General features: G+C 47.3%; 2 protein-coding genes across 3 annotated transcripts; one reads left to right on the top strand and one right to left on the bottom strand.

Annotated features, from left to right (window-relative positions):
• Window positions 1–555: 555 nt before the first annotated feature.
• On the bottom strand, window positions 556–14,546 carry YIPF2 (Yip1 domain family member 2). 2 transcript variants are annotated; one of them, XM_033173408.1, is made up of 10 exons: window positions 14,333–14,546; window positions 12,857–12,904; window positions 11,495–11,640; window positions 8,881–8,961; window positions 8,077–8,164; window positions 6,865–6,963; window positions 5,971–6,137; window positions 4,643–4,825; window positions 1,362–1,479; window positions 556–1,133 (listed from the first exon to the last, which is right to left on the bottom strand). In XM_033173408.1, the coding sequence occupies exons 2-9, from the start codon at window positions 12,885–12,887 to the stop codon at window positions 1,372–1,374; spliced, it is 903 nt and encodes a 300-aa protein (XP_033029299.1). In that variant the 5' UTR covers window positions 12,888–12,904; window positions 14,333–14,546; the 3' UTR covers window positions 556–1,133; window positions 1,362–1,371. The 2 variants fall into 2 exon arrangements, with proteins under 2 accessions (XP_033029299.1, XP_033029300.1); XM_033173409.1 differs by having other exon boundaries at window positions 14,437–14,455.
• Window positions 14,547–15,055: 509 nt separating this feature from the next.
• Window positions 15,056–17,408, top strand: TIMM29 (translocase of inner mitochondrial membrane 29). The gene is made up of 2 exons (XM_033173680.1): window positions 15,056–15,193; window positions 16,614–17,408. Exons 1-2 carry the CDS (start codon window positions 15,130–15,132, stop codon window positions 17,240–17,242), a joined length of 693 nt encoding a protein of 230 aa, XP_033029571.1. The 5' UTR covers window positions 15,056–15,129; the 3' UTR covers window positions 17,243–17,408.
• The last annotated feature ends 106 nt before the right edge of the window (window positions 17,409–17,514 follow it).

Below are 17,514 nucleotides of genomic sequence, written 5' to 3'. Positions count from 1 at the left end.
GAGTGTGTTTTACTTAGGCAGTTTCCTTTGGTTCCCAACAGGGGCTTGGTGGGCTGAATTTGGGGGGGGAGGGAGGAGGGGTCTTGTGCAGAAGCTCCATAGTGGCTGGATTGTGGGGTCTACACAGTCAATTGTTAGGTCTGGCTGATCAATGATTTTGTGACTATTGAATAAAACTGGGAGGGTTTTGAAGACTTGTTTACAGTGGCTGGTTTCCCCCACCTCAGGTTTTGATGTGACTCTACAAAGCTCATTTCCCTTTCGCTCACATCTTCAAAAGACAAGCCTCTTATTTTTGACATACAGTTAAGAGACTCTCACTCTGTGCAAAGGCTGCCTTTAGGACCTCAGACGTGGGTACAAAATCCTCGAGGACGAAACCCAGCAGTTTCCCACCCGTGCCATTAGGTGCTACTTTCTACTAGATTTTCGGTCACCCTCTTTAACTGTCAAAGAACGCATGTTACATGGATACTTTTGCTGATCCTGTGTTATACAATGTGGCCACAGAGGATGGCAGTGTCTGTTGGAACAGAAGCTGGAAAAGAGCCACACTCCTCTTAAAAGGCAGTTTAATTTAAATTAGCTTTCCATAGAAAACAAAATCAAGTAGCTAAATTAAATCAAAGTAATCTGAAGTGCTCAACCTCCCTATCATTCAAGCTTCCCTCCAAAGAAGCTCTTACTTCTATTCCTTGATAATCTACCCTTACTCACCGAGGATCTAAATAGTCTCAGCCACCTGCTGACTCCATTACATCCCGCCGTTACCAAAGATTTAACTGGAAGGGGAACAATAGAGAATCACTCCATGCAATCGCTTTCCGCAGCCCTGTCAGGACGGCAGGCCCATCCTGTGATGAAGGAGCAAAAGGCAGCTGCATCCACCCCAAGCAAAGTTTTGTGGTGTTAACAGCCAGGCCTTTAAATTTGTTTCCAAAAGTGGGGTTCTTTGCAAATCGGGCACCTTGGTGACAAGGCTGGCTGAAGTAGGAAAACAGAAGTCTTGAAATGGTGAGGTGATGCAGCTTGGTCCCTGTTCCAGCTCAGGTGTCTCCTTGCCTCTTGAATGAGTGCGCACTTTCCTTCGCCCATGGGCTTTCCCTGAGGCCAGACGTTCATGATGAAACTGTCTGCAACAGAGATTGGTACGGTTGTAGGTCTTGTAAGCAGGGCATGCACTAAGGAAGATGAGAGATGCCAACCCCTTATTACCTCTCCCAGAAGCACATTGGTTCCTATGCTTCCATTGGTAGGGGTGGGGATTGGGGAGCAGTGGGCGCTTTGACAAAGAATATTTGACACCCAGCAGCATTTTTAGCATCTGTTGCATGCCATACGGGATGGCCAGAAGTTCTTACCAGCTGCCTTTCACATACGCGTATCGGAGTGGTTGGCCGGGTGAGGCAGTGTGCTTCTGAAATGAGCAGCTGGCGTGGGATGAGAAGGTGTGCCAGTTGCATTCTGGAAGAAATACAGCTTCAAAGAGAAGAAAATAAATCAGCTGCAGAAATCAAGCAGGCTTGCCTTCCTCCACCTATAATCAATAAGTTAATTTGAAAACCCAGTGACTGCACTTTTAAGAATACTCTGGTTTAATCAAAACCTGAACGCAAACAAGCAGAAACAAAACCTGCGTGTCTAAAACTGAATACATTACCTGTGGCAAATTGTTTTTGGGCTACTTTTCTGCTACCAAGTTAACGGCAAAACAAGGTCCTATATTAAGGGCCGGAGATGCCATATGCCGGTATTCTCTAGAGTAGCCCACTGGATGTGCCTGCTTCCCTGTTCTGCAAGTTGCTTAGGGAGCAAGCATTACCATTTATTTCCCGTTTCACAGAGAAACTGTTTATTCAAGGCTTAGCTACACACGCCAAAAATACATACCGTAATTTGTCAGCATACCGGGGCGTGGGGGGGGGGATCAGGTTTGGAAACATTGTGTAACTGTTTTTCTTGTTACCATCCTAATCCAGTTTGGCAAATGGCAGAAGAAGTATAAATAATACTCCATTCTCTAGAGCACAAAGCTTTCTTTAAGAAACTGAAGTTTCCTAGGGTAGAATAGTGAGACCGTAAATCTGTACATTTGCAATCGGCATGTACCAATACTTGAAATGTAAGTGGGAAAACTGGATTCACTTTAGCTGGGTAATTTAATCCACCCCATCCCATGTTAGGCTGGATATCCAGCTATAACTGCTTCCCCATTTATTAGACGAGAGCTTTGTACAGGGTGTCCGGGCATGTGCGTAAGAACAACAACCCACATCCTTGTTGGATCTTGGCTGTGGAGTTTGTATTGACACTACCAAGGTGGGGCCAAAGAGTTTGCTTAAGAGTTCTCATTTAAGTTCAGTGTTGCAGGCAGAATGTGACTAATCGAGAGCACATTGCACTCCTCTGTCTCCGCCTACAGTGTCATTTCCGAACCTTGAAATGCATGCATGTGAAAAGTCCACACTGTAACGCCAACTGTATTTTTATAACAGGCCTAAAACTATATGAAAACGCAAAACAAAAGTGAAGGGAGTTTAACAAAGGAAAAAAAATGAATTGGGGGTGGGGCTAGCTGTAAAACAGCTCATTTATTTTTCTTAACGTACTTAATAGGCTTCGAGGTTTAAAAATACAAAACGAAAAGACAGCAAAAAAGCAGATAAATAAGCTTTTAAGGAATGTTAGAATATTAATACTAATATTTATTAACGTTTGCCTCTCTTCAAAACCCTAAGTATTCTCCTGAGGAAGGGAGTTCCATAGTTGAGAGGCTGTCACTGAAAAAACCATCTTTTGCCTGACTGCTTTGTGAATCTGCAAGCACAGGCACTCTATCTGATTTCAAGGCCAGGCAGCCTCATACGGGTAAAATGGCCCAAACTTGATCCCAAACTGTTCTGGACTTTAGAAGTTTATGATCCGTACTTTGAATTGGGCTTGGAAGCCAACAAGCAGCCAGTGCAGGAACCTGTTACTCCGATATAAGAGCCTAGCCCCTGCAGGTACCCAGTCTGCTGCATTTTGCACAAGTGCAAGGGTCTGAGCCCTATTGAAAGGCAGCCCCACATAAAGAGCTTTGCAGTAGTCTGGTCTAGATGTATACAAGTAACACTCTGGGATCTTACAGACTTCATCAACTTCACTGTTCCAGCCATATTCTGTCATTTACAAATTCGGCTTCTGCTGACACAGCAGATACATTTCTCACTGTGCTGCAAATTAGCGAGCAGCACCAATATATGCATTAATTACATTAAAAATCCACATCAAAGGTGTAGCTTACACCCCAGGGTTCAGGGACCTTCCAGGCTTCTCTTTGCTGCCTTCGGGACCCTTCCTTGACCGTTTCCCTCCCCGGATCACGACCCTCACCAATCTTGCTGCATAATCTCCGTGCATAACCCTGTCTGGATTTAACTGTGTTGATGCTTCTAGCCTGCCTGGATAGAGATGTGTCGCATAAATCCAATTTATGTTGTACTATGGTAAGTCCCACCCACCACCAGCATGCAGCCTTCATACAGAGAAAGCCCTGTCGCTCCCCAGCTCTGGTTTGCAGGTACACCAGCGGAAGAACCAAATGGCTGCTCTCTTGAAAGCAAGAGCAATCGTTACTCCTCCATTCAACCCAGGATGCCGTCACAAGTGGAGGTCTTTTTGCACCAGAAATGTCTTCCCTGTTATATCTGGCAGCATTTCCCCCACCCCTGGTGGCCCAATCAGTCTGAACAAAAGTTCTGATGAGCTCAAAGTCTTGCTCCCAACCAATATTTAGTTGGGCCTTAAAAGGGCTAGAACAGTTGCTAGAAAGGTTTCAATGGTAAATCACAGCCTGTTGTTTCCGACTTAATCAAATGCCTGTTCCGTTCCTCATAATTTTGGGCACAATGAGCACTGATATAATGAGAATTACTTTTATCTATACAGTGGAACTTGAGAAGCCAAACCCCTGTAAACTCGAACCTTTCGGCTCCCGAACGATCAAAAACCGGAAGTTGATTGTTCCGGTTTCTGAATGGTTTTTGGAATCCGATCCTCCAGCATGGCTTCCGATTGACTGCAGGATGCTCCTGCAGCCAATCAGAAGCCGTGCCTTGGAAGTCGAACGGACTTCTGGAAGGGATTTCGCTCGACTTCCAAGGTACGTCTGTACTCCCACTACGCAATGTTTACATCTAATTTTTTTCAGGGGTCCAGTATAAATCTACCTCAAATATTGTAAGTTCTGAGCAGGTTTTGTCAACCTGTTGCCCTCCAGACAACTCCTTGCCTGCATGACCAGGTAGGCAAAAGCTGGTTTAGAGATGTTCATAATACTAAATTGCCACAGGGTACCCAGAATTATATAGTAAAATCATGCAATGACATCATCATGTTTCTTAAGTCCCTCAAAGTTTTATTAAAAGTGTGTGTGTTTGTGTGTGTGTTAGAAAGTGCCTTCCTGTTTCCAGCCCTGAGTACTTCTGCTGCTGTAAAATCTGCAACTTCCGAGGCTAAAAACTCATTTGAAATATCTGACTTTCTAGTGGCTGCATCGTACACAGCTTATTTCCCTCTACTTTTCCTTCCCCTCTCGGCACAAGTAGCATTTTGCTCTCCAAACCTTGCCTTAGCTTAGTGGGAAGAGAAGAAAACATACCTTGCAACCAATAGCCAGAAGGACATGGAGAGAAACAATGACAGCCAACAGGGCACAAGCTGCCAGCCTGGTGTCTGAGCGGATAACTGGCCAGAAGGTAAGAACCAGAACTGAGCCAGAGAGACCCACTGCAAAGATGAGCAGCAGCCACTGCAGCCAGGATATAGGAATGAGCCACAGCATCTGTGAACGAAGGCGGTGGAAGTTGAGTAAGATCTCATACACACTTCGTGAGAAACAGGACCTCAGCCAGTGGCAGCTCTGAGTTTTAATTCAGGTCCTTTTTGCTGAAATCCCGCAGCACAAAACTAGCAGTGCTTGAGGAACGTGTGAATGTCTGGAGGCGGTTGGAAGATGGATGGCGGCTAACAGATTGAGGCTGAATTCTGACAAGACAGAAGTACTGTTTTGGGGGGGACAGAGGGCGCGTGGATGTGGGGGACTCCCTGGTCCTGAATGGGATAACTGTGCCCCTGAAAGACCAGCCTGGGAGTCATTTTGGACTCACAGCTGTCCATGGAAGCGCAGGTCAATTCTGTGTCCAGGGCAGCTGTATACCAGCTCCATCTGGTACGCAGGCTGAGACCCTATCTGCTCGTGGACTGTCTTGCCAGAGTGGTGCATGCTCTAGTTATCTCCCACTTGGAACTACTGCAATGAAGGTGGCCCGGAAACTACAATTAATCCAGAATGCGGCAGCTAGACTGGTGACTGGGGGTGGCCGCCGAAACCACGTAACACCACTCCTGAAAGACCTACATTGGCTCCCAGTACATTTCTGAGCGCAATTCAAAGTGTTGGTGCTGTCTTTTAAAGTCCTAAATGGCTTCGGCCCAGTATACCTGAAGGAGCGTCTCCACCCCCAACATTCAGCCCAGACACTGAGGTCTAGGTCCAAGGGCCTCCTGGCGGTTGCCTCACTGCGAGAAGTGTGGTTACAGGCAACCAGGCAGAGGGCCTTCTCGGTAGTGGCACCAGCCCTGTGGAACACCCTCCCATCAGATGTCAAGGAAATAAACAACTATCTGACTTTTAGAAGACATCTGAAGGCAACACTGTTTAGGGAAGTTTTTAATGTTTGATGTTTTGTCGTGTTTTTAATATTCTGTTGGGAGCCGCCCAGAGTAGCTGGGGAAACCCAGCCAGATGGGCAGGGAATGAATGAATGAATGCATTAATAATAATAATAATAATAATAATAATAATAATGGGAAGCACAACGGAGCAGGACTTTTGAGTACTTTTTACCGAAACGTTATGCTCTGCAAACTGAAAAGAAATGACATATGAACCAGTCTTTTCCCTGCCACCCCATTTGCCGTACTCACCGCAGTGGGGATGTACACAAATAGGGAATAACCATAGACGCACACCATCTCCAGGAAGGTGTAGGAGTCCACATGGACCTGGACCCCCTTTCGCCACTGCAGATAGCCCCACAGGGCAAGGGGTACCAGCCAGGCATAGCAGTAGATAATTATTCCGGCAATGGACACTATGGAAAAGGAAAAGAATATTAAGAGCAGCATTTGCTCCAAGGCAAAAGCACTGGCGGGGTCAATAACCAGGGCTTACTCTACCAGGAACAAGCCTCTACATATTTGCCTTCTGCCTGCCCTTCTCCTGCAGGCACAAGAGGAGCAGAAGCTCCTTAGCATAAAATGAATGGAAGCTTTAAAAGTAGTTCTCAGTTATGACAGTAAACACAAGAGGGAGGGAGGGAAGGAAGGAAGGAAGGGTTGTGTGTGTGTGTGTGTGTGTGTGTGTGTGTGTACACACACATGCAAAAAAACTCCCCCCTCCCTCTTGTGTTTACTTATCATAACTGAGAACTACTTTTAAAGCTTCCATTCATTTTATGACTTAAGTTATGCTAAGTAGCTTCGGCTCCTCTGCGAGAAGTTAAGGATATCTGGGAGCCAAAATTTAGGCATTCTGAATACTGCCCATTTACTCATCTCACACATCCCCAGTAGGAAAGAAAGGAGTCATTACTACAACTCGCATTTCCTGCTTTTTTGCAGGCCGCACTGCTCAAAAGCTTTTGCAGGTAACGTGCAACTTATTTTTTACCTCCCCCCCCCCAATCTCTATTTTGCCCATTCTTTGTGTGCCTTCAACAATACCCAATATATAAAAGGGCTATGATTGCATTCAACCACTTGACACTCTGTCCAGAAAGCTTAAATTGCAAGAGACACTCGTCCCCGTCGACCCCTCACCTTTGTGGAACTGGGGGCTGCCCTTTTTCTCCTGGAAGCTGGACAAGTTGCCGCTGATAGCCAGCGTGAAGACCAACGTGGCACAGATCCAGAATGGTCCTGTGAGGGGAAGAAATACAACATTACAAGACCAAAAAAGACGGGCAGACTTCCTGTCTCGGCACAGGGCAAAGAATGGAGCCGACTGTGAACTCATTTACCAAATACAGAATAAGGAAGTAACTAAAGAGCCGGGGGTTGGGGAGGTGTCTCAACACAACACTGGAGGTTAACTGCTAGAGCATGCCTTAGAGGGAAATCTATATTCCCCAAGCACAAACCTTGGAGACACAAAAGTGCAACACATTGTTAGGCTACCAGTCCATCTAGCCCAGCCTCCCACCCCCAACCTTCTGTTCTCCAGGTGTTTGGGGCTTAACTCCCATCATCCCAGCAAGCTAGGCCCAAGGGTCAAGGGTGATAGGAGCTATAGTCAAAATAATCTGTAAGAAAGAATCGGAATCAATGAAGAATCTTCTTCAACATCAACTTTGTTTGGATACCCGATTACCGTCTCCCAAAGCAACTACTCTATTCTGAACTTAAAAATGGAAAGCATAATGCTGGTGGTCAGCAAAAGAGGTTTAAAGGCTCTCTCAAGGCAAATTTTTAAAAAAGTACTATTAACACCGACAACTGGGAAACACTGGCCTGCGAGCGCTTCAATTGGAGAACAGCCTTTACCAAAGCTCTGAGGATGCTCAAACTCGGGACGCAAGGGAGAAACATGGTAAGAGGAAGGCATGCTTGGCAAACCCTCACCATGATCAACTCCTGCCCGGAAACCTATGTCCCCACTGTGGAAGGACGTGTGGATCCAGAATTGACCTCCACAGTCACTTACGGACTCACTGTTAAAACCAATCTTACTCAGCTACGAGTGATCGGCAAAGAAGAAAACGAATCTGTAGGGCACCAAGCTGGGGAAGTCTGATCCAGTCCTAATTCCCCAAGGCTTTTCCCGGGGTCAGACATCCACTTGCAAGGTATGTACTTAGGGATGACAGAGCAAGGAAATGAAGACAGCACTTCTGGAAGATGACTAGCAAGCTGCTGGGCAAGCTGAATTCTCTGTCCTGGGCACAGTATGCTACATCACATTTTACAGTTCAATCCAGACTTTGCAAAGCAGGAGGCAGTGCTCTGTATCAGTCTGAGCTTCTCTGTACTCACCATACAGGTCAGGGTTATTCCGTAGATGGTGCCATACAAAGTTTTTCCCTGGCAGCGGAAGCAGTGACCCCTTTATCCTGTCCAACACCTGATAAACAAGAAACAGGCCTTGCCTCAGCAAAATGGAGCCCATGGGGATGTGCAAGGATGCAGGGATTTTTGCTTCCCATCTCAGGTGGTGCAGGGACTACTAGAAACATTGTACAGGCATTTCTATGCCTTGCACTAGATCCCATTGTCAGGGTATGGAGAGAAGACTGAGAATATGATTGCTCAAAGCCAAGCAAGCAAGCTTGTGGTGGAGGGAAGACTGAACTCAAATCGTTATTCTAACTTCATTGTTGGGAAATCTCCATCCCCATAGTCAGAACATCACTGCTGTGAATTTCAGCTCCTGATCAGGAAGATCTTCAATTTGTAGCCAACAAAATAATGTTGGTAATTCAGCCACAGCAGATCCTGGAGCCAAATTAGGCTCAAAGCACAATGCAAATGTGCCAGCCATGAGGTTGTGCCTCCAGCCATGAAACAGAACTGGACCCTATTGATCATCTACCCAGTGGTGGCCAAACTTGGCCCTCCAGCTGTTTTGGGACTACAATTCCCATCATCCCTGAACACTGGTCCTGTTAGCTAGGGATGATGGGAGTTGTAGTCCAAAAACAGCTGGAGGGCCAACTGCAAACTGTATGGCAGGTCTCATGCTTGTTACTTGCAAGCTGAGTTACTATACTCCCTCATCTTGTCAAGTGTGGCTGATTCTTGGCTGTGCCTATGAAGCTAGAACTACACAAGCTCCCTTACCTGGTATGTGTCAACATCAAAGAAAGCCTGGTAATATTCAAAGGTCCAGAAACTGGATTGCTTCTTCTGGGAACTCAAGAGCTGCAGGGATGAGAATGCAGGTTACTACTGCAATGAAACCCAGGAAGGGGAGGTCGGGGGAAGTCCCACTAAGATGATATAGGGAAAATGTGATGTTGATATAAGAATTGTTTGTGTTTTGTTTGTGTTTTTTGTATTTGTGTTTTATGTTTTGTATCTTTAAAAATGAATTTTAAAAATATTTTTTTTTATAAAAAGAGAGAATGCAGGTTACTGCTTTGCCCTTGGCCAGGAAAGAATAGAATAGAATAGAATTTTATTTACGGCCATAGGCCCATACAAGTAAAAAACAAACAAACACATAGATAACAACTTGTGCAAGTGGGAACAACAGCCGCTAAAACACCACAGTAACAATACAATACAATAAAATAAAATGGCATAAAATGGCCAGGAAAGATATTTTGGGTGAGATAAAGCAACCCCTGGGCCTCTTGTGAAGATAGAACTCCTGACCTCGTGCCCTAAGCATTCTTACTTTAAAAAAGAAAAGAAAAAGAGACAGAGTGCTTCATTCCAAAGAATGATCCATGAAGAAGACCTCTTTCTTTCATGGACGCTTCTCCTCCCAGGAACTCCTTGCAGCAAGCTTTGAGGAAACTCCATAGGCTGCAGTTGTGTGTGTTAAGAGGTGGGGGTGAAACTTATGGGAGGGACTATAATTACTAGGGAACATTATTTTTATGGAAATTCTTCCAGTTACTCTTCATACAAGGAAGAATAGGAATTTTAGCTGCTCAAGAGTGAATTAGACAGGTAGGGTGACACAGCAAAGTGCTTCGTGTGTGTGTGTGTCTGTGTGTGCATATATTATTAATAATAAATAAAATTTTATTTATACCCCGCCCTTCCCCGCCAAACCGGGCTCAGGGCGGCTAACACCAATAAAATCACAACAAAAACATAAAACAATTCATTAAAATACAGATTAAAATAAAATTTAAAGTTTAATTTAGACTGCAGCCTCATTTTTTAGCCCACCAATCACACCAAAAGAATAAAACATCAGGGTTAAACTGAAACCAACCCAAAGGCCAGGTGGAACACCTCCGTCTTGCAGGCCCTGCAGAAAGATGCCAAATCCCGCAGGGCCCTGGTCTCTTGTGACAGACCGTTCCACCAAGTTGGGGCCAGTACTGAGAAGGCCCTGGCCCTAGTTGAAGCCAACCTAGCATCCTTGGGGCTCAGGACTTCCAAAAAGTTGTTATTTGAGGACCTTAAGGTCCTACCCGGGACATACCAGGAGAGACGGTCCCTTAGGTACGAGGGTCCTATGCCGCATAGGGCTTTAAAGGTCAAGACCAGCACCTTAAACCTGACCGTGTACTCCACCGGGAGCCAGTGCAGCTGGTAGAGCACTGGATGAATGTGGTCCCGCGGCAAAGACTCCGTGAGGAGCCTCGCCGCGGCATTCTGCACCCGCTGGTTTCTGGGTCAGCTTCAGGGGCAGCCCCGCGTAGAGCGAGTTACAATAATCAAGTCTGGAGGTGACCATGGCATGGATCACTGTGGCCAGATCAGGGCGAGAGAGGTAGGGGGCCAACTGCCTAATACGGCGGAGATGGAAAAATGCCACCTTTGCTGTGGCTGTAACCTGCGCCTCCATGGAAAGTGAGGCGTCAAAGGTTACACCCAAACTTCTGACAGAAGGCACTGGCACTAATTGCGCCCCCGGAAGAGATGGGAGTTGGCCCCCTACCTCTCTCACCCTGATTCTTCCAGTTACTCTTCATACAAGGAACAATAGGAATTTTGGCTGCTCAAGAGTGAATTAGTCAGGTAGGGTGACACAGCAAAATGCTGTGTGTGTGTGTGTGTGTGTGTGTGTGTGTAGGCATTGTGTTGTTATTTATCATCTTTCTTACCCACCCTTCACAATAAGGTTCCAGGGTGGGTTACAGCATATTAAAAAACACACAGTACATCTAAAACATCAACAAACAAAAAGCACACCCATTACCTGAAAACACTAATTCCATACAACATGTTACAGGCGGGACACAAAACTAAATTCTTCCCTTTTCAAAGCAAACAATGGAAGCCAGACAAACATCTATGGAAAGGGAGGTCCACATTCTTGGAGCTACCACCAAGAAGGTAATCTCACAAGCTCCCCAAACCTGCAAGAGCGGGAGAACTACCAGGAGGGCCTCCTCTGCCGATCTTAAGCTCCAAGCTGGTCTATACAGGGAACGAGGCATTCTTTCAGCTATTTGGAGCCCCCCCCCCTGTTATCTAGGTTTTCAACACAAATGTGAGAGAGCAAATGCGAGAGAGCACCTTAAATTGGGCTGGGAAGCTATGAGGGAACCAGTGTAACTGCTACAGACCAGGTGTTATATGCATTCTATGCCTCTTATCTCTGTGCCTTACATCAAAGCTCCCATTTGACCTGTTATCTCCTTCCCACTCTCTTCCAGGTCCATAGGAACTAGCCCCTTGGCTAGGCTTATGTTTCCTTCCTGCCACAAAGCAGCTACTTCTCCAGCTAGCTATAAATCAACATGCAGGACAGAATTTGAAACAGCAGCACCTCTGTTTTATCATCCTCCTCTTCTGCCTCACGCTCCTCATTGTAGCCGGAAGACATGTTTACGGTTGTGTGGCTTTGCCGCTCACTGATGCTAGGAGTGGTGGCATCCGCGTTCTCAGCCAGCAAATCGATGGCTTCGTCGAATTCTGCAAAAAAAAAAAAAAAAAAAAATTAAAAAAAAAATACACCAGGCAGTCACGACAGAAATACTAGCACAATCAGATTTTGCTCTAGAGCCCCTGTAGCTCAAAGCTAGGATAGGACTTCCATAGCGTGACACTGAATGAAAGCAGTTTTGCAGGAGAGCAGAAGTAGATTTTTGCTTTGCCTGTTTCAGAGCTGCCAAGTTACTTGTCTGGAAGAAGTTGTTAGCCAAGCCAGTCACTGCACCATTTTCTCATCTGGTGCTTAAAATCGCAGGATGCCACCAACAGAGCAGGTGAAAAAACCTGGACGGCTTTTCCCTCTAGTTTTAACATACTGGTGACCCAGGGAGCTTTGTGGCTAAGTGGGGATTTGAACCCTGGTCTCCCAGGTCCTAGGCTGACACTCTAACCATCACACCACACTGGCCTTTCAGGTACAGTTTCATGCGTATGTGGTACCAGAGGCAATATTTGAAATTCAGAAAGAAAAGGTATAGGACCCCACTGTTTAGTGAGTAGAACGTCTGCATTTCTCCCTCCTAGCTTCAACCTGTGTTTTTTGAGGGGGGCGGGTTTCCAAGAAAAGCTCAACAACTTTCAGGGTGTCCTGGTTTCTATTTTTTGAAATATGGCAACCCTAGCTTAAGGTAGAAACAAAACTTGGATACTTCCAAAGAACTTGTGTTTCCTTGAGAAATCAAGGTCTGCTTACCTACCTTCAGAGGCAGCAGGAGCAATCTACACCAAAGAAAAATCAGCACACACATACCCCCCCCAAAAAAAACCCAGCTTGCTCACAACACTTTTTATTGTAAACACCAAATGGAACACGTATTAACAATTTTTGCTAAAAAAATGTGACATTAACTATCGTGAATTGCTTATCACTTAGTTCATGCTTATCAAAATAATAAATAAAAAGTGCTGTTGAACCACACATACACACCCAGTGGTGACTAGACAGCTGATTTTGGCGCCCACAACCCAAGTCCCAGAAGTCCTTTGGCTCCTAGCTTTTCTATCTCAGTTTCTAACACTGCCAAGAGCTGTAGACTGACTATTCCTGGTATAGAACACTAATGAGAAAGGCAGATAATCCAACAAAGGTTATGCTCTTGTAAGTGGGACATGTATGAACAGGAAAGCACACTGCACAGCCCAGTGCCCAAAGCTTCCTACAATCCAGAGCTCACTCAAGGGGAATTAAAACACTCACCATGAAACTTGAGCTCATCTGGGGCAGCCATGATGCTACTGGATTATCCTGGAAAAGAAAACAAACTGTGTTGGCAGAAACATCAAAGAGCTTGGAAGCAACTTAAAGACTGAAACTGTATTATGGCATTGGTATTCACGCACCGCAGCCCGATTCCTCAGATGCATGAAGCGTAATCATAAACTGGCAGGTCCATATATTATAGACATACAGATGTGTACATTTAGATGGTTGGGTTGGGATGTATGGACAGAAGGCAGTCAAATGCAGCTTCAAAACAGGTGTTGGGGGGGGGGGAAACCTGTGGTTCTCCCGTATGTTGCTAGACTCTTATCAGACCCAGGTCAGCACAACCAACAGTCCGCGACATTGGCAGTTAGAATCATAGAACTGTAGAGTTGGAAGGGATCCTGAGAGTCATCTAGCCCAACCCTCTGCAATGCAGGAACCTCAACTAGATCATCCATGGCAGATGGCCACTCAACCGCTGCTTAAAAACCTCCAAGGAAGGCGAGTCTGTCCTTTCCACCGTTGAACAGCTCCTAGTTGTAGTCTGACAACATCTGGGGTGGAGGGCAGAGACACCGCTAGCCCTCTGACTTAAAAACGGCTGGGCCAAAACAAGGGCCGGATTTAGGTTTGATGAGGCCCTAAGCTACTGAAGGTAATGAGGCCCTTTATATGTCCAGCTGTCCTTTGTCAACAACAAATTGTCACTTTTTTGTGTTGAATATATGCTATATAGTAATTTATGGACCTAATAGGTATCTAAAGCCATTTTCACATAACAAAACATGTATTTTATCAAAGTAATTGATATAGAAATGAGCAAACCAGTGATATTTTAGGGAGCAGGCTAGCAGGCAGGGCCCATGATGAGCCTGCACAACATGTAGGTTTTATTTGTTTTTTATCCTATATTTTGGAAATGTACATCTTTTTTTCCCTTAATTTTTTTTTTTTGGGGGGGGGGGCAAGAGAGTGGGGCCCTAAAGCTTTGGCTTGTTTAGCTTATATGTAAATCCGGCACCGGCTGCGAAACGATTCCCAGCTGCTGCAGCTTAAATGCCAGCGGTAAGCTTCCTAGTGGCGTAGAGATAAAACATCCGGCACATTTCGCAAAGCTAAGCAGGGTCTGGTATGGGGTTGGGGTTGGTGTGGGTGTGGGGGAACGGGAACTGGCGTCGAGAATCCTGCCTCGCAGGAGGTTGGGCTAAATGACCCTGGGGGGGGGGGTCCCCATCCAACTCTAGGATATTCCAGGAAACACCTCTCCTCCCTCTGCCATGGCAAGCCCCCGCCATGGAAGGGAACAGCCCTGAACCCTGAGCATGACGCTGACTTGTCCAAGGGGGGCACTCTGCACATGCTCAGAGACCGGGCCTGCTTTCCAGGCCTGAGAGAGAGCACAGGTCAGCCTCTTGCGACACCCCCCCTCCAACCTTAGCCCACCCTTGGCGGCCAGAAGCCCCTTACCCGGGCGAGGCTCCCGTCACCCAACGGAGGGGCTTAGCAGGCAGAGCCCGCCCCACGAGGGTCCCTCAGCGGCGGTGGGGGGGAAGAAGCCCGGCCAGCCTCACCAGGAGCTCAGAGGATACACGGACGCCGACGAAAACGCAGCTTCCAGCGAGGCACCGCCGCCGCCCCTTCGCTGCTTCCGGCGCGCGTCAAAAGTGCCCCTGGCGCTCATAGACTCGGAAATACAGAGACTGGAGGCCCCGTGGGTCGCGTGACGGGATTTCCACACCGACACGGATACTTCGGGGCTGCACTTGTAATTTCGCCTGCGATGGCGGAAACCCGTAAAGGGAAGCAACCCGGCGGGACTTAAAACCGCGCGTGTTTTTCTGCCCGAAGGCAGAAGCAAGAAAGGAGGGCAGGCTTGTGAAATGTCCGAAGAATCCCAGAATTGGGGAGTTGGAAGGGACCCCGAGGGTCATCTAGCCCAACCCTCTGCAATGCAGGAATCTTCACTAATTTTTTATTAGCCGCTTCGAGGTGTTTTGTTTGCTTTTTTTAACAACCAAGCGGTGTCAAGATATTATGAAATAAATCAATAATGTTATACACACACACACACGCCCTTCGTCCTAGGATCACACGGCGGTTGACTGTGTAAACTACACAGCGAACAACAACAAAAAGCTAATCTATATATTTCCTATCTCTATGAGCTCCCGCTCCTCGCCTTCTCTTCCTTCTTCCGGTCTCTTCTGAGCTGGTCCGTCGCGCTTTAGCGTCCGGCTTCGCGGTCCTCCCAGAAAAGGCCAGCGATGGCGGATCCTCCGAGCCCGGAGAAGAAGCGCCTTTGGGGGCGGCTCCGCACCGGCCGCATAGGTGAGGCGAGCGGGTGGCTGGAGTTGAGGCCCGAGCTCGAGCCCTGAGCGGCGCCTGCTTCCTCAGACCTCACCCCGAGAGATGGGTGGGGAGGGAGGGGTTCGCCGCCGCCTCCCTGCATGCTTCCCTGTGAGGAGGTGGCGGGTGCCCTTCGGTGGCGCGCTTTGCCTCGGCCCGGGGCCGCCTCCTTTTCCTTCCTCCCGGCGTGGAGCTCACGCAGCTCCAGGTACCTCTTAACCAGAGTCAGGCTTATGGAACTCTCTCCCACAGGCCTGAAAATAAGATTAGAGACAATCAAGGAGCAGCGCCAGATTAAAGGCGGTGCGGGCTGTTCTCCAGCACAGAGCGCTGAGACGAGGGAGACACAAAATGACCGCAATAACAATCCCAGTAATCATAATAAAACCTATGTTCATATAGGTACCTATTCAAAGTCGTGAAGGGTGCCAGATTTTGGCCTGGTTCAGGGTTCAATATATAACCTGCATGGCATGGAGGATCAGGGGGTCTGGGCTGGTTGCTGATCGCTACTGGGCCAGGTTCAAGGTGTTGCTATTAGCATATAAAATCCATAACAAATTGGGGCCGCTTTACCCGCGAGATCTCCTTACCCCACAGGTGTCTGCTCTTGCTTCTCAGTCAGCGGAACTGGCACTCCTTCAAGGTGCCACATTTGTAAGAACGTGGTCGTTCAGTGTGGCAGCACCTGTGCTTTGGAACTCCCTGCCTATTGAGATCACTGTGTTGTTGTTGTTGTTGTTTTATTTTCCACGTGCTAAAACATTCCTGTTTAGACACCCAGGTGGTTAAAAAGTCAAAGCAACTCACCTCTTTTATTACTTCCATTTTTGCATGTTTTAAAGTAGGGTTGTGAATTTTTCTCAATTTAACTGTATTGTCTTTTTGCAAAGTGAGGGTTTTTACAATCAAGAGGTGTATAAACCTTACAAAATAAATACATAAATAAAACAACCACAAGGCTATCAGCCAAGGCTACTAGCTATGCCCATGCAGCAGAGGCCTGGAGTGGGAGCTCCCAGTCGCCTGGGAGGCATGGGGCATTGCCATGACAGCATGAGACCAGCAGGCCCCTCTGGCCAGCTTAGTCCACCGAGTCCCGAGGCAAGTGCACCTGGTTGCCCCCCTCTGCATAGGCCAGCTACTAGCAATAATGGCTGTGCTGAACCTCCACAGTGAGGCAGTAATACTTCTGAATACCATTTGCTGGAAACCTTGGCAGGGGATAGTTGTTATTGTGCTCAAATGCTAGTCACTTGTTTCCCACAAGAGGCATCTGGTTTAGCCACTGTGAGAACAGGATGCAGGACTAGATGAGCCATTGGCCTGATCCAGCAGTCTCTTCTTCTGTTCTTACCGTCCCTATTTTCTTCTTTCCTGCCTCCCCCCCCCCCATCCACAGCTTCGTGGTGCAAGAGCCTCCTGCACGACTATGCTGAAGCCTGCAAAGAGGTTGCTGTGGGTGTCAGGCAGCGGCCGGGGAAAGCTGGGCTCTACCTCTCGCTGCTGGCCGGAGCAGTGGGCTGCAGTCTCCACAGCCCCTGTGAGTCTTCCTTCGAGGCCAGCCTCCTGGAAGCCTCGGGCACCCTCCTCCTGCTCTCGCCCTGGACCCGCAGCAGCAGTTCGGAAGGGCATGTCCAGCGGCTGACGAAGCTGAGGAACCGGGGCCAGCTGCGCTTCCAGAGCCTGCTCTTCTTTGCCCTCGTCTACGAGGCTCCTTTTGACGCGGGAGCAGATCTCTACCAGGCGCACTGCAGGTACCTAAAGCCACGCTGGATGGAGGTTCCCAGCCAAGTCCTCGATGTGGGCTTCTGGGGGCGCTGGTGGGTTCTGCACTCCAAAATGCGGGATCCGGACATTAACGAGGAGGAATTTCAACACCTGCCGGAGCATCTCAAGACAATTTCTTTCAATAACCTCCATTCAGAAGCCAACGAGAAACTTTTTGATGAGAAATATAAGCCTGTTGTCTTGACAGAGGAGCAGATCCAGCAAACAGAAAGGGAGAGTCAGGGAAATCGACATCATTGATGTGCCTTGGTGGCTGTAGTTTATCATCTCCCTTTGGAGATGGTGGAACAAAGAAAAAGATCCGTTAGGAACATGGTCTGTTTTCTTCTAGGATCCTGATTTTCACTGTATTGTTCATGTAGACTCAGCCAGGTATGGCGAATAAATGAGTAAAAAAGAAGAAGCACCCATTCTCTTGAAATTTTATTTGATTCCCTCTCCCTTTCAGTTCTTCACATTTAATTTCTCAGGAGCTGTACCTCCACAGGAGCTCTGTCCAAAACCTATTCTGA

The sequence above is a fragment of the Lacerta agilis genome, chromosome 16 (genome assembly GCF_009819535.1).
Source record: "Lacerta agilis isolate rLacAgi1 chromosome 16, rLacAgi1.pri, whole genome shotgun sequence".
NCBI classification, from domain to species: Eukaryota; Metazoa; Chordata; class Lepidosauria; order Squamata; family Lacertidae; genus Lacerta; species Lacerta agilis.
The sequence above is the reverse complement of the archived record's forward strand: the minus strand, read 5'-3'. Positions and strand labels throughout refer to the sequence as shown.

What these genes read in the sequence shown, in the direction of transcription:
- YIPF2 (XM_033173408.1), bottom strand. Translation starts at nt 12,887, where the DNA reads ATGGCTGCCCCAGATGAGCTCAAGTTTCATG. An exon ending in AGATGAGCTCAAGTTTCATG is followed by an intron (nt 11,641 to 12,856) that starts GTGAGTGTTTTA and finishes TTTTTTTTGCAG; the next exon opens with AATTCGACGAAGCCATCGAT. An exon ending in TTGTGTACATCCCCACTGCG is followed by an intron (nt 4,826 to 5,970) that starts GTGAGTACGGCA and finishes CTTCGTTCACAG; the next exon opens with ATGCTGTGGCTCATTCCTAT.
- TIMM29 (XM_033173680.1), top strand. Translation starts at nt 15,130, where the DNA reads ATGGCGGATCCTCCGAGCCCGGAGAAGAAGCGCCTTTGGGGGCGGCTC. An exon ending in GCTCCGCACCGGCCGCATAG is followed by an intron (nt 15,194 to 16,613) that starts GTGAGGCGAGCG and finishes CCCCATCCACAG; the next exon opens with CTTCGTGGTGCAAGAGCCTC.